The 12,999-nt window shown below is 36.8% G+C and overlaps 1 protein-coding gene across 1 annotated transcript; it reads left to right on the top strand.

Moving 5' to 3' along the window:
- The first annotated feature begins 1,779 nt into the window (after positions 1-1,779).
- LOC125790025 (uncharacterized) lies at positions 1,780-8,433 on the top strand. The gene is made up of 8 exons (XM_049473120.1): positions 1,780-2,097; positions 2,778-3,059; positions 4,172-4,201; positions 4,315-4,362; positions 4,758-4,862; positions 5,982-6,032; positions 6,970-7,001; positions 7,721-8,433. The coding sequence occupies exons 1-8, from the start codon at positions 1,812-1,814 to the stop codon at positions 7,886-7,888; spliced, it is 1,002 nt and encodes a 333-aa protein (XP_049329077.1). The 5' UTR covers positions 1,780-1,811; the 3' UTR covers positions 7,889-8,433.
- Positions 8,434-12,999: the final 4,566 nt, after the last annotated feature.

The following is a 12,999-nucleotide window of genomic DNA, read 5'->3' as shown; positions in this document are numbered from 1 at the left end:
GGAACATTTTACGAGCCTGAAATGTAAAATATGATATTATGTTGTGTTTATACCGTCTATAATTACATAAATATCAGAGTAAATGTAAGAAACATTGCTTTTTCTATTTTCTTTTTTTATCTTTATGCACTGTGTGAATTTACACACTGTGTTCTACTTCCGTTTTACATCAGAAAGCTCTTATCTCCCTCTGTGAGCAGCACTGTGTGAGTAATTCATGCGAGACAACTACTTCCTGTGTGCAGATGTGGTTTTTGGTTTGTCTGGGCATCATTCGCTACTGTATTTTGGGACTTCCTGTTCTAGTTCTTGCCGTATGTTTGCTCTGCAGACTGAGGCTGTGTGATCTGAGTTCTGCTACCAGTCAAAAGTTTTAGAACAGCTGTGTAGTTTAGCAGATCTGTGGCAGTAGGGTAGGCAGTGTTCTGGTCTGCGGTGAGGTTTTCACTTTTATTTCTCTTTCACAGGCTGTGGTTTAGTGGGTTTACTGTTTAGTCTACAGGGAACGCTGTGAAGTTTATGAAATGCCTTTATAAACAAGATCCAATGCAAAACCCAACATTAAAAAGATGTAACAGTATAAAAAAGCAAATAGAATTCCATAAAAGCCCTATTTTAGTGTTTCAGTGTGTCTTTGCTATCATAACGATGGGAAAAGTGCACCCTGTGCGGCTCAAAACACACACAAATCATGTACTAATTCTCTTAATTATTCATGGGTGTGGTTAATTTTGGGCGTAACATGATATAAACCAATCAGAGCGTCACTTGCTCACCATTGATGATAATTGATGTTGTTTAATAATATTTGATGTTGTTTGATGTTTTTTTGATTTTTGATGTTGTTTGATGTTTTTTGATGGTTGATGTTGTTTGATGTTATTTGTTGTCGTTTGATGTTATTTGATGTTGTTTGATAATGTTTGATGATATTTGATGTAGTTTTATATTGTTTAATGTTGTTTGAGCATATTTGATGTTACTTGATGTCGTTTAATGTTATTTGATGTTGTTTGATATTGTTTGATGATATTTGATGATGTTTGATGGTTTTTGATGTTTGATGTTGTTTGATGATGTTTGATGTTTTTTTTAATGTTTGATGTTGTTTGATGATATTTAATATTGTTTGATGATATTTGATGTAGTTTGATATTGTTTGATGTTGTTTGAACATATTTAATGTTACTTGATGTCGTTTAATGTTATTTGATGTTTTTTGATGTTTGATGTTGTTTGATGATATTTGTTGTTGTTTGATGTTTTTTTATGATATTTGATGTTTTTTATGATATTTGATGTTTTTTGATGATATTTGATGTTGTTTGATGTTATTTGATGTTGTTTGATGTTTTTTAATGATATTTGATGTTTTTTGATGATGTTTGATGATGTTTGATGTTTTTTGATGTTTGATGTTGTTTGATGATGTTTGATGTTTTTTCATGATATTTGATGTTGTTTGATGTTTTTTGATGATATTTGATGTTTTTTGATGTTTTTTGATGTTTTTTATATTTGATGTTGTTTGATGTTTGATTATATTTTATGTTGTTTGTTGTTGTTTGATGATATTTGATGTTGTTTGATGTTGTTTATTTTGTTTGGTTTTGTTTGATGTTGTTTGATAATATTTGATGTTGTTTGATGTTTTTTATTTTGTTTGGTTTTGTTTGATGTTGTTTGATGTTGTTTGATGATATTTGATGTTGTTTGGTTGGTTTTTGATGTTGTTTGATGTTTGATGTTGTTTGATGTTATTTGATATTGTTTGAAGATATTTGATGTTTGGTGTTGTTTGATGTTTTTTGATGTTTGATGTTTTTAACGCTGCTGTTTTGATCTCAGGAGCTCCAGTGGTCTTTGTTCCGGAGGAGCACTTCCTGTTCCTGGTTTGTAGGCGGGGCTCGGAGGTGGCGTGGAGGCATGGGTCCATTAGAATAAACCCCACCAGGCACAGCAGAACCTCCAGTCTGGATCAGACTAAACACCAGCTGCTCTCAGACGGAACTCTGTATATCAGAGAGCTGGAGGAGTCGGACTCGGGCCGGTACTACTGTAACGATCAGCTGGTAGCTGAGCTCACTGTACTCACAGGTACTGGAACTACTGCAGAACCAACAGCAGGAATTATAATATAGAATATTATTCTACACTACCTGGCTAAAAAAGTAACACACTCTAATATTTGGTTGGAGCATCTTTATCTTTCATTGCTGCATGCTACATTCACTGTGGCATTGTTTCAGTAAGCTTCTGCAACGTCACAAGATTTATCTCAGTCCAGTGTTGCATTAATTTTTCACCAAGATCTTGCAGCAGCATTGATGATGGCAGAGTCTGATCCCTAGTAAACTGAAGCTGTTTTTATCGTTTATTCTCACTGATAAAAGCTTTTCCTAAAGCTACACAGCTGTTTAGTCCCTTTAATCCATTCAGTTCTCTTCACCGCACTGTGTGAGTGAGTGTAGTAAAGCTCTTACTTTCACTATTAAACAACATATCCCTGAGATCTAGTGCTAATTTTATAACATTTGATTTCACCAACCATTTCAGCACTGTGATTGTAGTGATGATAATAAACACTGTTTTATTGTTGGTGTATCTGCAGGTAGTGATTACGTGGTGAGTGAAGGCAGCACTGTGATTGTAGTGATGATAATAAACACTGTTTTATTGTTGGTGTATCTGCAGGTAGTGATTACGTGGTGAGTGAAGGCAGCACTGTGATTGTAGTGATGATAATAATCACTGTTTTATTGTTGGTTTATCTGCAGGTAGTGATTACGTGGTGAGTGAAGGCAGCACGCTGTATCTGCCCTGTTCGTTCTCCGCTAAACCGAAGCAGCGCTGGTCGTATAAACACACGTGGGACTCCAGGCGTGAGTTCATCTCCACGCTGTATAAAAACGGCTCGGTTCTGCAGGAGAGATCAGATCCGGACAGCAGATTCATTCACAACTACAACCACCTGCACATCATCAACCTGCAGCCCTCCGACTCCGGCATCTACCTGTGCAACGGCCACACCGTCGCCTCCGTCATCATCAGACCCGCAGGTCAGACCTTCACTCATCTACCGTTCACTAATCTACTGTTCTATATCAGATTTACGAGATTTAATCCACTGACAGACTCCAGAAGAGGGGGGCAGAGGGGGGTAATTGCCCCCTCAGTAACCCCACAGTTAAAAAAGCATTGCTTAAGTACCTCTAGAGTACCTCTGTAGTTCACCTCTTGGTTCTAGCACTTAACCCTAATTCATGTTAGTCTGAAGGGGGAGGTTAGGGAGAGTTTTGGAACTACATTGTCCATCAAACTGAATTTTTTTTTTTAATTTTTTTTAGAAGAACACTCCAAACAAAGGGCTTTGAGAATCACTCGCAAAATTATGATTGGCACTATACAACCATAGTTTAATGTGTAGTTTCAACATTTTATGGACATTTTCTTAATAAAAAGCATAAAAACATTGCTAGTAGTTTGTCTTAGTAGCTAGCTAATTAACTAACCTTTCCATTCCACCTTAAATAGTGCAACAGACAGCAAAGGCTGGAGCATTTAAGGTGTAATGGAAACATAAAGTAAAATAAAAGCTAATAAAAACTAATTTCAGTTCCCTGTCACAGAGCAATTAAGGAACGGATAATAATTAATTGGTGCTAACTAATTAACTGCTTGAAGATAGTCTCTGAAAATATATATGAATTGGAATATTTAAATGTGTGTAGGATAAAAATGATACACGTTAAGTTATAGGTTATATGAGTGTCTTTTTTTTATTATATTTTCGTCACTAGAACATAAGTCAGGTCTGAAAGGGTTAATTAGCAGCAGTTAGGTTGCTGAACTTTAGTGCACCACTACTATAATGCTAACAGGTTCTTAAAGGGTTCAGAAAAGAAGAATTTCAAGAATTTAACTTAAGTATCCTTAAGTGCAGTTAACACAAAAAATGACCATCAAAAACTTTAATATGATGAAACTGGCACTCATCAGGAGCGCCCCAGGAAAGGAAGAGCAAATGGCTTTTCAGATTTACCAGCCTCAGAAACCACAAGTTAACAGCTCCCCAGATAAGAGCACCTGAATAATTTATTTGTTTAAAAAAATGTAAACTGGTACTGTATGAATATTTTAACATAACTTTAAACTGTATTGTGTTCCACAGTGATTGATGTGTATCAGACGGCTACTACAGGTAGTACAGCTGGATTAGTTTTTACTAATATTGGCAGAATTTTGTGCTTAGGAATTAAGAATGCATAATGTATATGTAATAATATCAGTGTTAAATTCGAGTTTATATTTTAGAATCTACTGATGTAGGAAAGAACAACCCCCACCTGCCGCCGGAAAAAGGTACAGTAATATATGTGCTAAAACAAAAGTGCTTTTCCATGACTTTTGCCATGTTCTTGTATTTAAAATGATGTAAAATGTATTTTTAAATAAATATTGTGTACTGTGTGTGTATATTTTGGACTGTGTGTGTGTGTGTGTGTGTGTATTGTGTACTGTGTGTGTGTATTGTGTACTGTGTGTGTATATTTTGTACTGTGTGTGTGTGTGTATTGTGTACTGTGTGTGTGTGTGTATTGTGTACTGTGTGTGTGTGTGTATTGTGTACTGTGTGTATATATTTTGTACTGTGTGTGTGTGTGTATTGTGTACTGTGTGTGTGTGTGTGTGTGTATTGTGTACTGTGTGTGTGTGTGTACTGTGTGTGTATATTTTGTACTGTGTGTGTGTATTAGGTGTGCTGGTGATTTTCCTGGCGTTCTCTGTGCTGCTGGTGGTGGTGGTCACTCTGCTGTTGGTCACTCTGTGTCTAAAGTTTGGAAACAGAAGGAAAAATACAGGTAAAATATTTATTCACAATATCATTACTGTAATAGAGCTGTCCCGTGAATTATGGCACATCTGTAGAAAACACTAAAACACTACAGAACTGAGAGTGAATGTATCTGAGCTTCAGATTAGTGTAGAATTAGCACCACCTAGTGGACCCTGGTGGAAAAAAAACTGAATTGTACTTAAAACATATTGAGGAATGTATGCTGTAAATATATGTATGTACTTACTTAAAATATATTAAAAGTCCATTAATATTATTATGCTTTCATCAAATGTTTGAAAGTAAATTTTGATCATACTTTTTAAAAAGTACAATAGAGTGTATTTTAAATAAATAGACAACTATGAAATACACTTTTAGTTTAATGTTTTTCAATATAGTTCTAAAATACTTATTTACAAATATATTTTGCACATTTAAAAACAGCTGTTACAGTAGTTTACTTAAAAAACAATGTATCAACAATGTATGTGTAACTTTTTAGAAAGTAAATAAAATTATTATATTTATAAAATTTAAAGTAAATTTGTAACACGCTAAAATTTGTAGTACAGAATATTAGAAAATATATATTTTAACCCAAAGACGTATACTAGAAGTGTGTTACTTACAAAAGACAGGAAAAAGAAGCATATTTACACTCTAATGTAAATATAGTTTACATATATTTAACATCAATTCTTCATCATTCAGTACATTTCTACTCTAATATACCTGGTGTATAATAAATAGTGATACAGTTGTAATACTCATTATTACATGTATTATAATTTTACTGTAAGCATATTTAAAATATATATGGGGTTACATACATGAAATAGATTAAATGTTTAAATGTTACTTTAAAGTATATTTAAAATGGTTCCATTTTAGTACAGTTAAGTACACTTAGCACAATTTAAGTAAGACTTTTCTACTATTTTTATACAGTAATTAAAGTATAATAAGTACAAAAAAAGTTGTTGTATTTTATCACTCTTTAAATATACTGATTAATAATAGTGTGGCTACAAAAACACTTTAGTGCACTATAGCATAAAAATGCTTAGTATAATTTAATCTACTTTTATTCACTAGGGGACTTTTTTTTTACATACTGTTTTTAACACTGGCTATTTTTCAGAGTCCAAACCGGAGGAAACTGAGCTGCAGCTGCAGAAGAGTTCAGGTGGAGGTGAGTCATTTCTGAAAGTGTTTCAGAACTTATGCAGTGATTTCAGTACAGAATCACTACAGACTGTTATTAATGCCTATTAGTATCAGTGCCTGAGGGACCTGAGGGCCTGAAGATCACCAGCATCCAGCACTACTACCCTTGTTAAAGAAAAATGCATTTAAGTATATTTTTTAAAAGTATACTTAACATGAAAAATACATATATTTAGCATTAAAATTAAAATATGTACTTAAATACATACTGATGCATTAGTTTGCATCAGTTTGCATGGAAACCTAAGTATATTTTAATTATAATTAAGCTACAGTATATCTTAATACAACATAAAAGCATCAGGTTTTGCTTTTGAGTGTTTTTTTTTTTTTTACATATAACTTCTCCAAATTTAAGTAGATTTTTTTAAATGTATTTTTTTAATACACTTGAAGTATATAGTAAATATACTGCTTTGTGTAATGTAATAGAAAATGAAATTACACTAAAGTGTACTTTTACAATTACAAAAAAGTACACTTTGGCTTTAAAATTCATTTCATGGAAAATATAGAGAAAGTATATTTAATATGCAGTTTCATTTAGTATATTAAATAGAAAATTAACTTTTAGTATTCTTTACCTAATTTGAACATATTTTAATATATTTTACGTATACTTCCTTTTGACAAGGGTGATCATCAGCCTCATCTCATTCACAAATGGGTTTTTTCCAGATAATATTATGGGCTGTAGAATGTAAAATTTACAATTTTAGTTTGAGGAACATTTTTTTTATTTGTTTAATATTTTTCAATGCAGTTTTTGGAATATTGGTGAAGATCTGCTCATCTGGTTGATGTAACTCAAGTGATTTTTACTATCTGAGATTGTGGTTCAGTTGGCTAATGATATAAAACCTCTTTGTGTGTGTGTGTGTGTGTGTGTGTATAAAAAATAGATAGAGACAGGAGCTCCAGTAATGAAGAGCATGTGAGTACAGAATCATTATTTTACTGATAAACCTAAACTAAAATCATTCACTCTGCAGAGATTCTCACCCATTCTAGTCCTAGTGATCTCGAGTTTTCACTGTTCACACTACTCCTGATTCAGTGCTCACATTAATTGCCAGGATCGTTAGGATTGGTTATTTAAACTTCTCAAAGAGGGAGAAAATGCAACCTTGGTCTAAATTTTAGACTATGGAATAAAAATACATCAACATATGGCGTTAAGATAAGATAAGATTTTAGTATCCCACTCTAGTAAAATTTGCATTGTTACAGCAGCATAAACATTAGAAGAAAAGATGCAAAAAGTAAAATATACATAGACAGGTAGATACACATCTGTTATCTAAACAAAATAAATAAAAATATACAAATTTACAGGCGATAATTTAAAAATGTACTTAAAATTGTCTTACTTCTTCTACATCATGAGTAAAAAATAATCAAACTCTATGTGGAGGACATTCTTCTTTGAAGATGTTTTACTTCAAGTTTCTTATCCATATAAAATCACTTTAGTTATGACAATATGTAGATATCTCCATTTTTCCTACTAAGGCAAATGAAGAAAAGCATTAAGGAACAAAGATGGACCTTGGTCAACTCTTCTGGAACCTCAAAGATCTCCAGATGTTTGCAGATGTTCTCCAAACCAGTGAAAATGTGTTCATATTCCATTTTTTTTGTTGTTGTTTACAGCTCGTTTCTGCCAAAGACCACAGCGAGGTCCAGTACGCATCACTGGGACGCCATAACTTCAGACCTCGAGGATGGACAAGAGACAGCCGACAGCAAGTCATCTATTCCACACTGATGCTCACGCCAACCAGCTCTCCAACCAACACCTCCATTACTCCCAGACTGTAGATTCAACCAGCTCTCCAACCAACACCTCCATTACTCCCAGACTGTAGATCCATCCAGCTCTCCAACCAACACCTCCATTACTCCCAGACTGTAGATCCATCCAGCTCTCCAACCAACACCTCCATTACTCCCAGACTGTAGATCCAACCAGCTCTCCAACCAACACCTCCATTACTCCCAGACTGTAGATCCATCCAGCTCTCCAACCAACACCTCCATTACTCCCAGACTGTAGATCCAACCAGCTCTCCAACCAACACCTCCATTACTCCCAGACTGTAGATCCATCCAGCTCTCCAACCAGTACCTCCATTACTCCCAGACTGTAGATCCATCCAGCTCTCCAACCAACACCTCCATTACTCCCAGACTGTAGATCCATCCAGCTCTCCAACCAACACCTCCATTACTCCCAGACTGTAGATCCAACCAGCTCTCCAACCAACACCTCCATTACTCCCAGACTGTAGATCCAACCAGCTCTCCAACCAACACCTCCATTACTCCCAGACTGTAGATCCATCCAGCTCTCCAACCAACACCTCCATTACTCCCAGACTGTAGATCCATCCAGCTCTCCAACCAACACCTCCATTACTCCCAGACTGTAGATTCAACCAGCTCTCCAACCAACACCTCCATTACTCCCAGACTGTAGATCCATCCAGCTCTCCAACCAACACCTCCATTACTCCCAGACTGTAGATCCATCCAGCTCTCTAACCAACACCTCCATTACTCCCAGACTGTAGATCCATCCAGCTCTCCAACCAACACCTCCATTACTCCCAGACTGTAGATCCATCCAGCTCTCCAACCAACACCTCCATTACTCCCAGACTGTAGATCCAACCAGCTCTCCAACCAACACCTCCATTACTCCCAGACTGTAGATCCAACCAGCTACTCAACCAACACCTCCATTACTCCCAGACTGTAGATCCATCCAGCTCTCCAAACAACACCTCCATTACTCCCAGACTGTAGATCCAACCAGCTCTCCAACTAACACCTTCATTACTCCCAGACTGTAGATCCAACCAGCTCTCCAACCAACACCTCCATTACTCCCAGACTGTAGATCCAACCAGCTCTCCAACCAACACCTCCATTACTCCCAGACTGTAGATCTAACCAGCTCTCCAACCAACACCTCCATTACTCCCAGACTGTAGATCCAACCAGCTACTCAACCAACACCTCCATTACTCCCAGACTGTAGATTCAACCAGCTCTCCAACCAACACCTCCATTACTCCCAGACTGTAGATCCAACCAGCTCTCCAACTAACACCTTCATTACTCCCAGACTGTAGATCCAACCAGCTCTCCAACCAACACCTCCATTACTCCCAGACTGTAGATCCAACCAGCTCTCCAACCAACACCTCCATTACTCCCAGACTGTAGATCCATCCAGCTCTCCAACCAACACCTCCATTACTCCCAGACTGTAGATCCAACCAGCTCTCCAACCAACACCTCCATTACTCCCAGACTGTAGATCCATCCAGCTCTCCAACCAACACCTCCATTACTCCCAGACTGTAGATCCAACCAGCTCTCCAACCAACACCTCCATTACTCCCAGACTGTAGATCCATCCAGCTCTCCAACCAACACCTCCATTACTCCCAGACTGTAGATCCATCCAGCTCTCCAACCAACACCTCCATTACTCCCAGACTGTAGATCCATCCAGCTCTCCAACCAACACCTCCATTACTCCCAGACTGTAGATCCATCCAGCTCTCCAACCAACACCTCCATTACTCCCAGACTGTAGATCCATCCAGCTCTCCAACCAACACCTCCATTACTCCCAGACTGTAGATCCATCCAGCTCTCCAACCAACACCTCCATTACTCCCAGACTGTAGATCCATCCAGCTCTCCAACCAACACCACCATTACTCCCAGACTGTAGATCCATCCAGCTCTCCAACCAGTACCTCCATTACTCCCAGACTGTAGATCCATCCAGCTCTCCAACCAACACCTCCATTACTCCCAGACTGTAGATCCAACCAGCTCAAGGGTCAAACTCAACTACGTAAAGAGCCATATGAAAAGCTTGTGTTAAGAATTTGCTAATAGTTTAATTATTTAATTATTAATTGTTATATAAATGTTGTTATATTTGATATATTCCAAAAATTGTTATAGCAAAACATATTAACCTTAAATTACAGTAAACATTAATTGCTTTGAAATAATCCAGGAAATGAAGTATTTTCACAGAAATGCATTGCAATCATACATGTTTTGTTATGCACATGTTCATTTATTCATTATGTGTATTGTTACAGCATAAAATTGATATAATTTCACATAAAATATCCTCAAATCAACTCAGCTTTATATTTAGACAGTGTGTTTTGACACTGATGCACCCTGAGCCTGCAGGACGGCTGGGTTTTCTTTGGAAGTTTATTGGGGCTTAATCAGTTAATCAATTTAGCATTTTTTATAGTTTTTTTGTGTTGTTCCAAAACATACAAATTGAATTAATGTGCATATAACAAAACATGTGTAATTGCAAAAATTATGTGTAATTGCATTAAGGGGTGGTGATTGCATGACTATATATACTGTATATGTCTCTTGATAATGAGCAGTTTGGGTAATTCTCCTCTGTGGGATGTAGCTGTAGATTTTACAAAATTAATTAATTTTTGCTCTGTTGCTAAATTAAAGCTATAAATTATATACTCCTATCAGAAATTGTACATTTAATCAACTTCATCCAACAGAAACAGTCCAGCTGGAGAAAGAAGACAGTAGCAAAAAACAAGTACAACAAAACAATCACACAAAAAAAATGGAAAAGAGTAAAAGAGAAATAAAATAGAAAAATATATATATATATATATATTGTGGCGTGAGGAGGTGGGGGAGTTGTGGGTCCGCCCCACGCCAGAGCGCAAAGCCGTGCCTGTCTCAGCTGGCCCGCATGAGGGCTGATTAAGCCGCCAGTTGAGACAGGCATATATACTCAGCCTCAGCCATCATTTGGGAGAACTCTTGACTGGGGAGCAGAGGGCTGAGGCTGCGCGGACGCTTAAACCTTAAAAACTACACTAAAAGTTAATTCTCGAGACTCTAGAGCCCCATTGGGCTGAGCATTATGTTTTAAGTTTATTCTGGGTGTGGTGGAGGGCATTTTCGAACAATAAAAGGTATGATTTGAGGTCATTTACTCCCCGTGTCTGTGTTCTCTGTGTGCTTCCTCCTTCTGGGTCACTGTGGTCACGCCCCTTACCCCAGGGGCCTACCACAATATATATATATATATATATATATATATATATATATATATACGAAGTTTTTCATAAGCTGCAGAGCACGTGGATTAAAGAGCCCTTTTCCGTTTTACAGCACCAACAACTCTGAGTATCCTTCAGCCCCAGCCAGAGGTGGAAAAAGTACTGAAAATTTGTAATTAAGTAAAAGTACCTTTACTTTGCTAAAATTCTTCTCAAGTAAAAGTAAAAGTACCCATCTAAAAATCTACTCGAGTAAAAGTTAAAAAGTACTCAATTTAAAATTTACTTTGAGTAAAAGTTACATAGTATAGGTTAAAAACTACTTTAAAAGTTACAAATACTCATAAAATCTACTTAATTACAGTAATGTGAGTAAATGTAATTCATTACTTTCCACCTCTGGCCCCAGCCTATGCAGCCGACTGGGAGTCGAATAAAATCTGTGCAAAATTGTGTTTTAATGTCTCTAGACATCTGTTTAGAATTGCTAACAATCTTTGCCCAGTTGTTTTAACAAATAGGAGTCCCAGATCCTTCTCCCACGCTGCCTTCAGACCAGAGATAATCTTATCACCTGACTGATTTATTAACATGGAATAATATTGTGACGCTTCATGACCAGACCCAAAAATATAAAAAAAAATTTTGAGGGCATCCGTACCTAGGGTTGCCACCCGTCCCGTAAAATACGAAATCGCCCCTTATTTGGCGCATTGAACCAATAAGGGACAGACGCGATTTGTTCCGTATTTCAAAAAATATCCAATCCACATGTCTGTTACTCACACATCAACACTAAACCCCTTAAAAACACTTAAAAACACAGAAGACCCTGAACATCAGTCACACAGTTCCTTATTCCCCACAGTCCTCCTCTGAGATGATGTGGGTCGTTATGTTATTATCTGGATGTGCTTTTGCCAGAGTTTATTTTAGTGGTTTTAGTAGTTTATTTTAGTTTGATTGATTGTTTAAGCTGTTGAGTTTTGTTGAAATAATGCTAATTTATTTACTATACAGTACTATAAGCCAATATAAATATTATATAGGGCCATTTAAAGAACAACTCAAACTAATGCATTAACGATTAATAAATAAATAAATGTGTTAAGAGAAATAGTTTATTCTTTTAATATTAAACGTTTTTAATAATATAAACCTTCACAGTGTCTCTGGGAGATGACTGGACACTGTATTCCTCTCAAATATAAACTTTTTTTTATTTGGACAAAAAATACACAGAAATCTGTTCAGAACAAATGATCTAAAACAATAGTTCTTGGATTCTGTGTATTTATTTTCTAAATATTTATATTTTTAGGCAATACTGTGTCCAGTGATCTTACATAAAATATTATAATAAGTGGTTTACTAAAAACGGCAGCACAAAATAAAACATACCACTTTTGCAGGTGCCCTGTCCCACAGGTTTCGGGCCTGTGATGGACATGGCCCAGAGGAGACGTGGTTGGCGTCCTTTATTTTAAATTCTGAAAGGTGGCAACTCCTGGCTGCGTACCTGCACGCTGTTTGTTTAGCTAGTCTGTGTTGCTGGTCTCTGTTTTAGTTGTTTCTTTACATTTTATACTATTAATTAACATTTAACCGTCTTTATAAGCTTCCTATAAAATCCCTCAGGTAGCTATTAATTTCATGTTATTACTGCATTTTTGTGTGTTTGTGCTTACCTCGAGGTAATGGCGACCGTGGGACCGTGGAGGACCGTGCTCTCCTGACACTCAGCGAGGAGCTTGCCCTTCTGGATCGGCAGATCCAGCACCTGCTCGAGAGCCAGTCAGAGCTCCACCGGCTCGGGTCCTGGACGTTGCCCGGCGGCTTCCTACG

The sequence above is a fragment of the Astyanax mexicanus genome, unplaced genomic scaffold (assembly GCF_023375975.1).
Source record: "Astyanax mexicanus isolate ESR-SI-001 unplaced genomic scaffold, AstMex3_surface scaffold_34, whole genome shotgun sequence".
Lineage (NCBI taxonomy): Eukaryota > Metazoa > Chordata > Actinopteri > Characiformes > Acestrorhamphidae > Astyanax > Astyanax mexicanus.
This window is presented reverse-complemented; position numbering and strand designations above follow the sequence as displayed.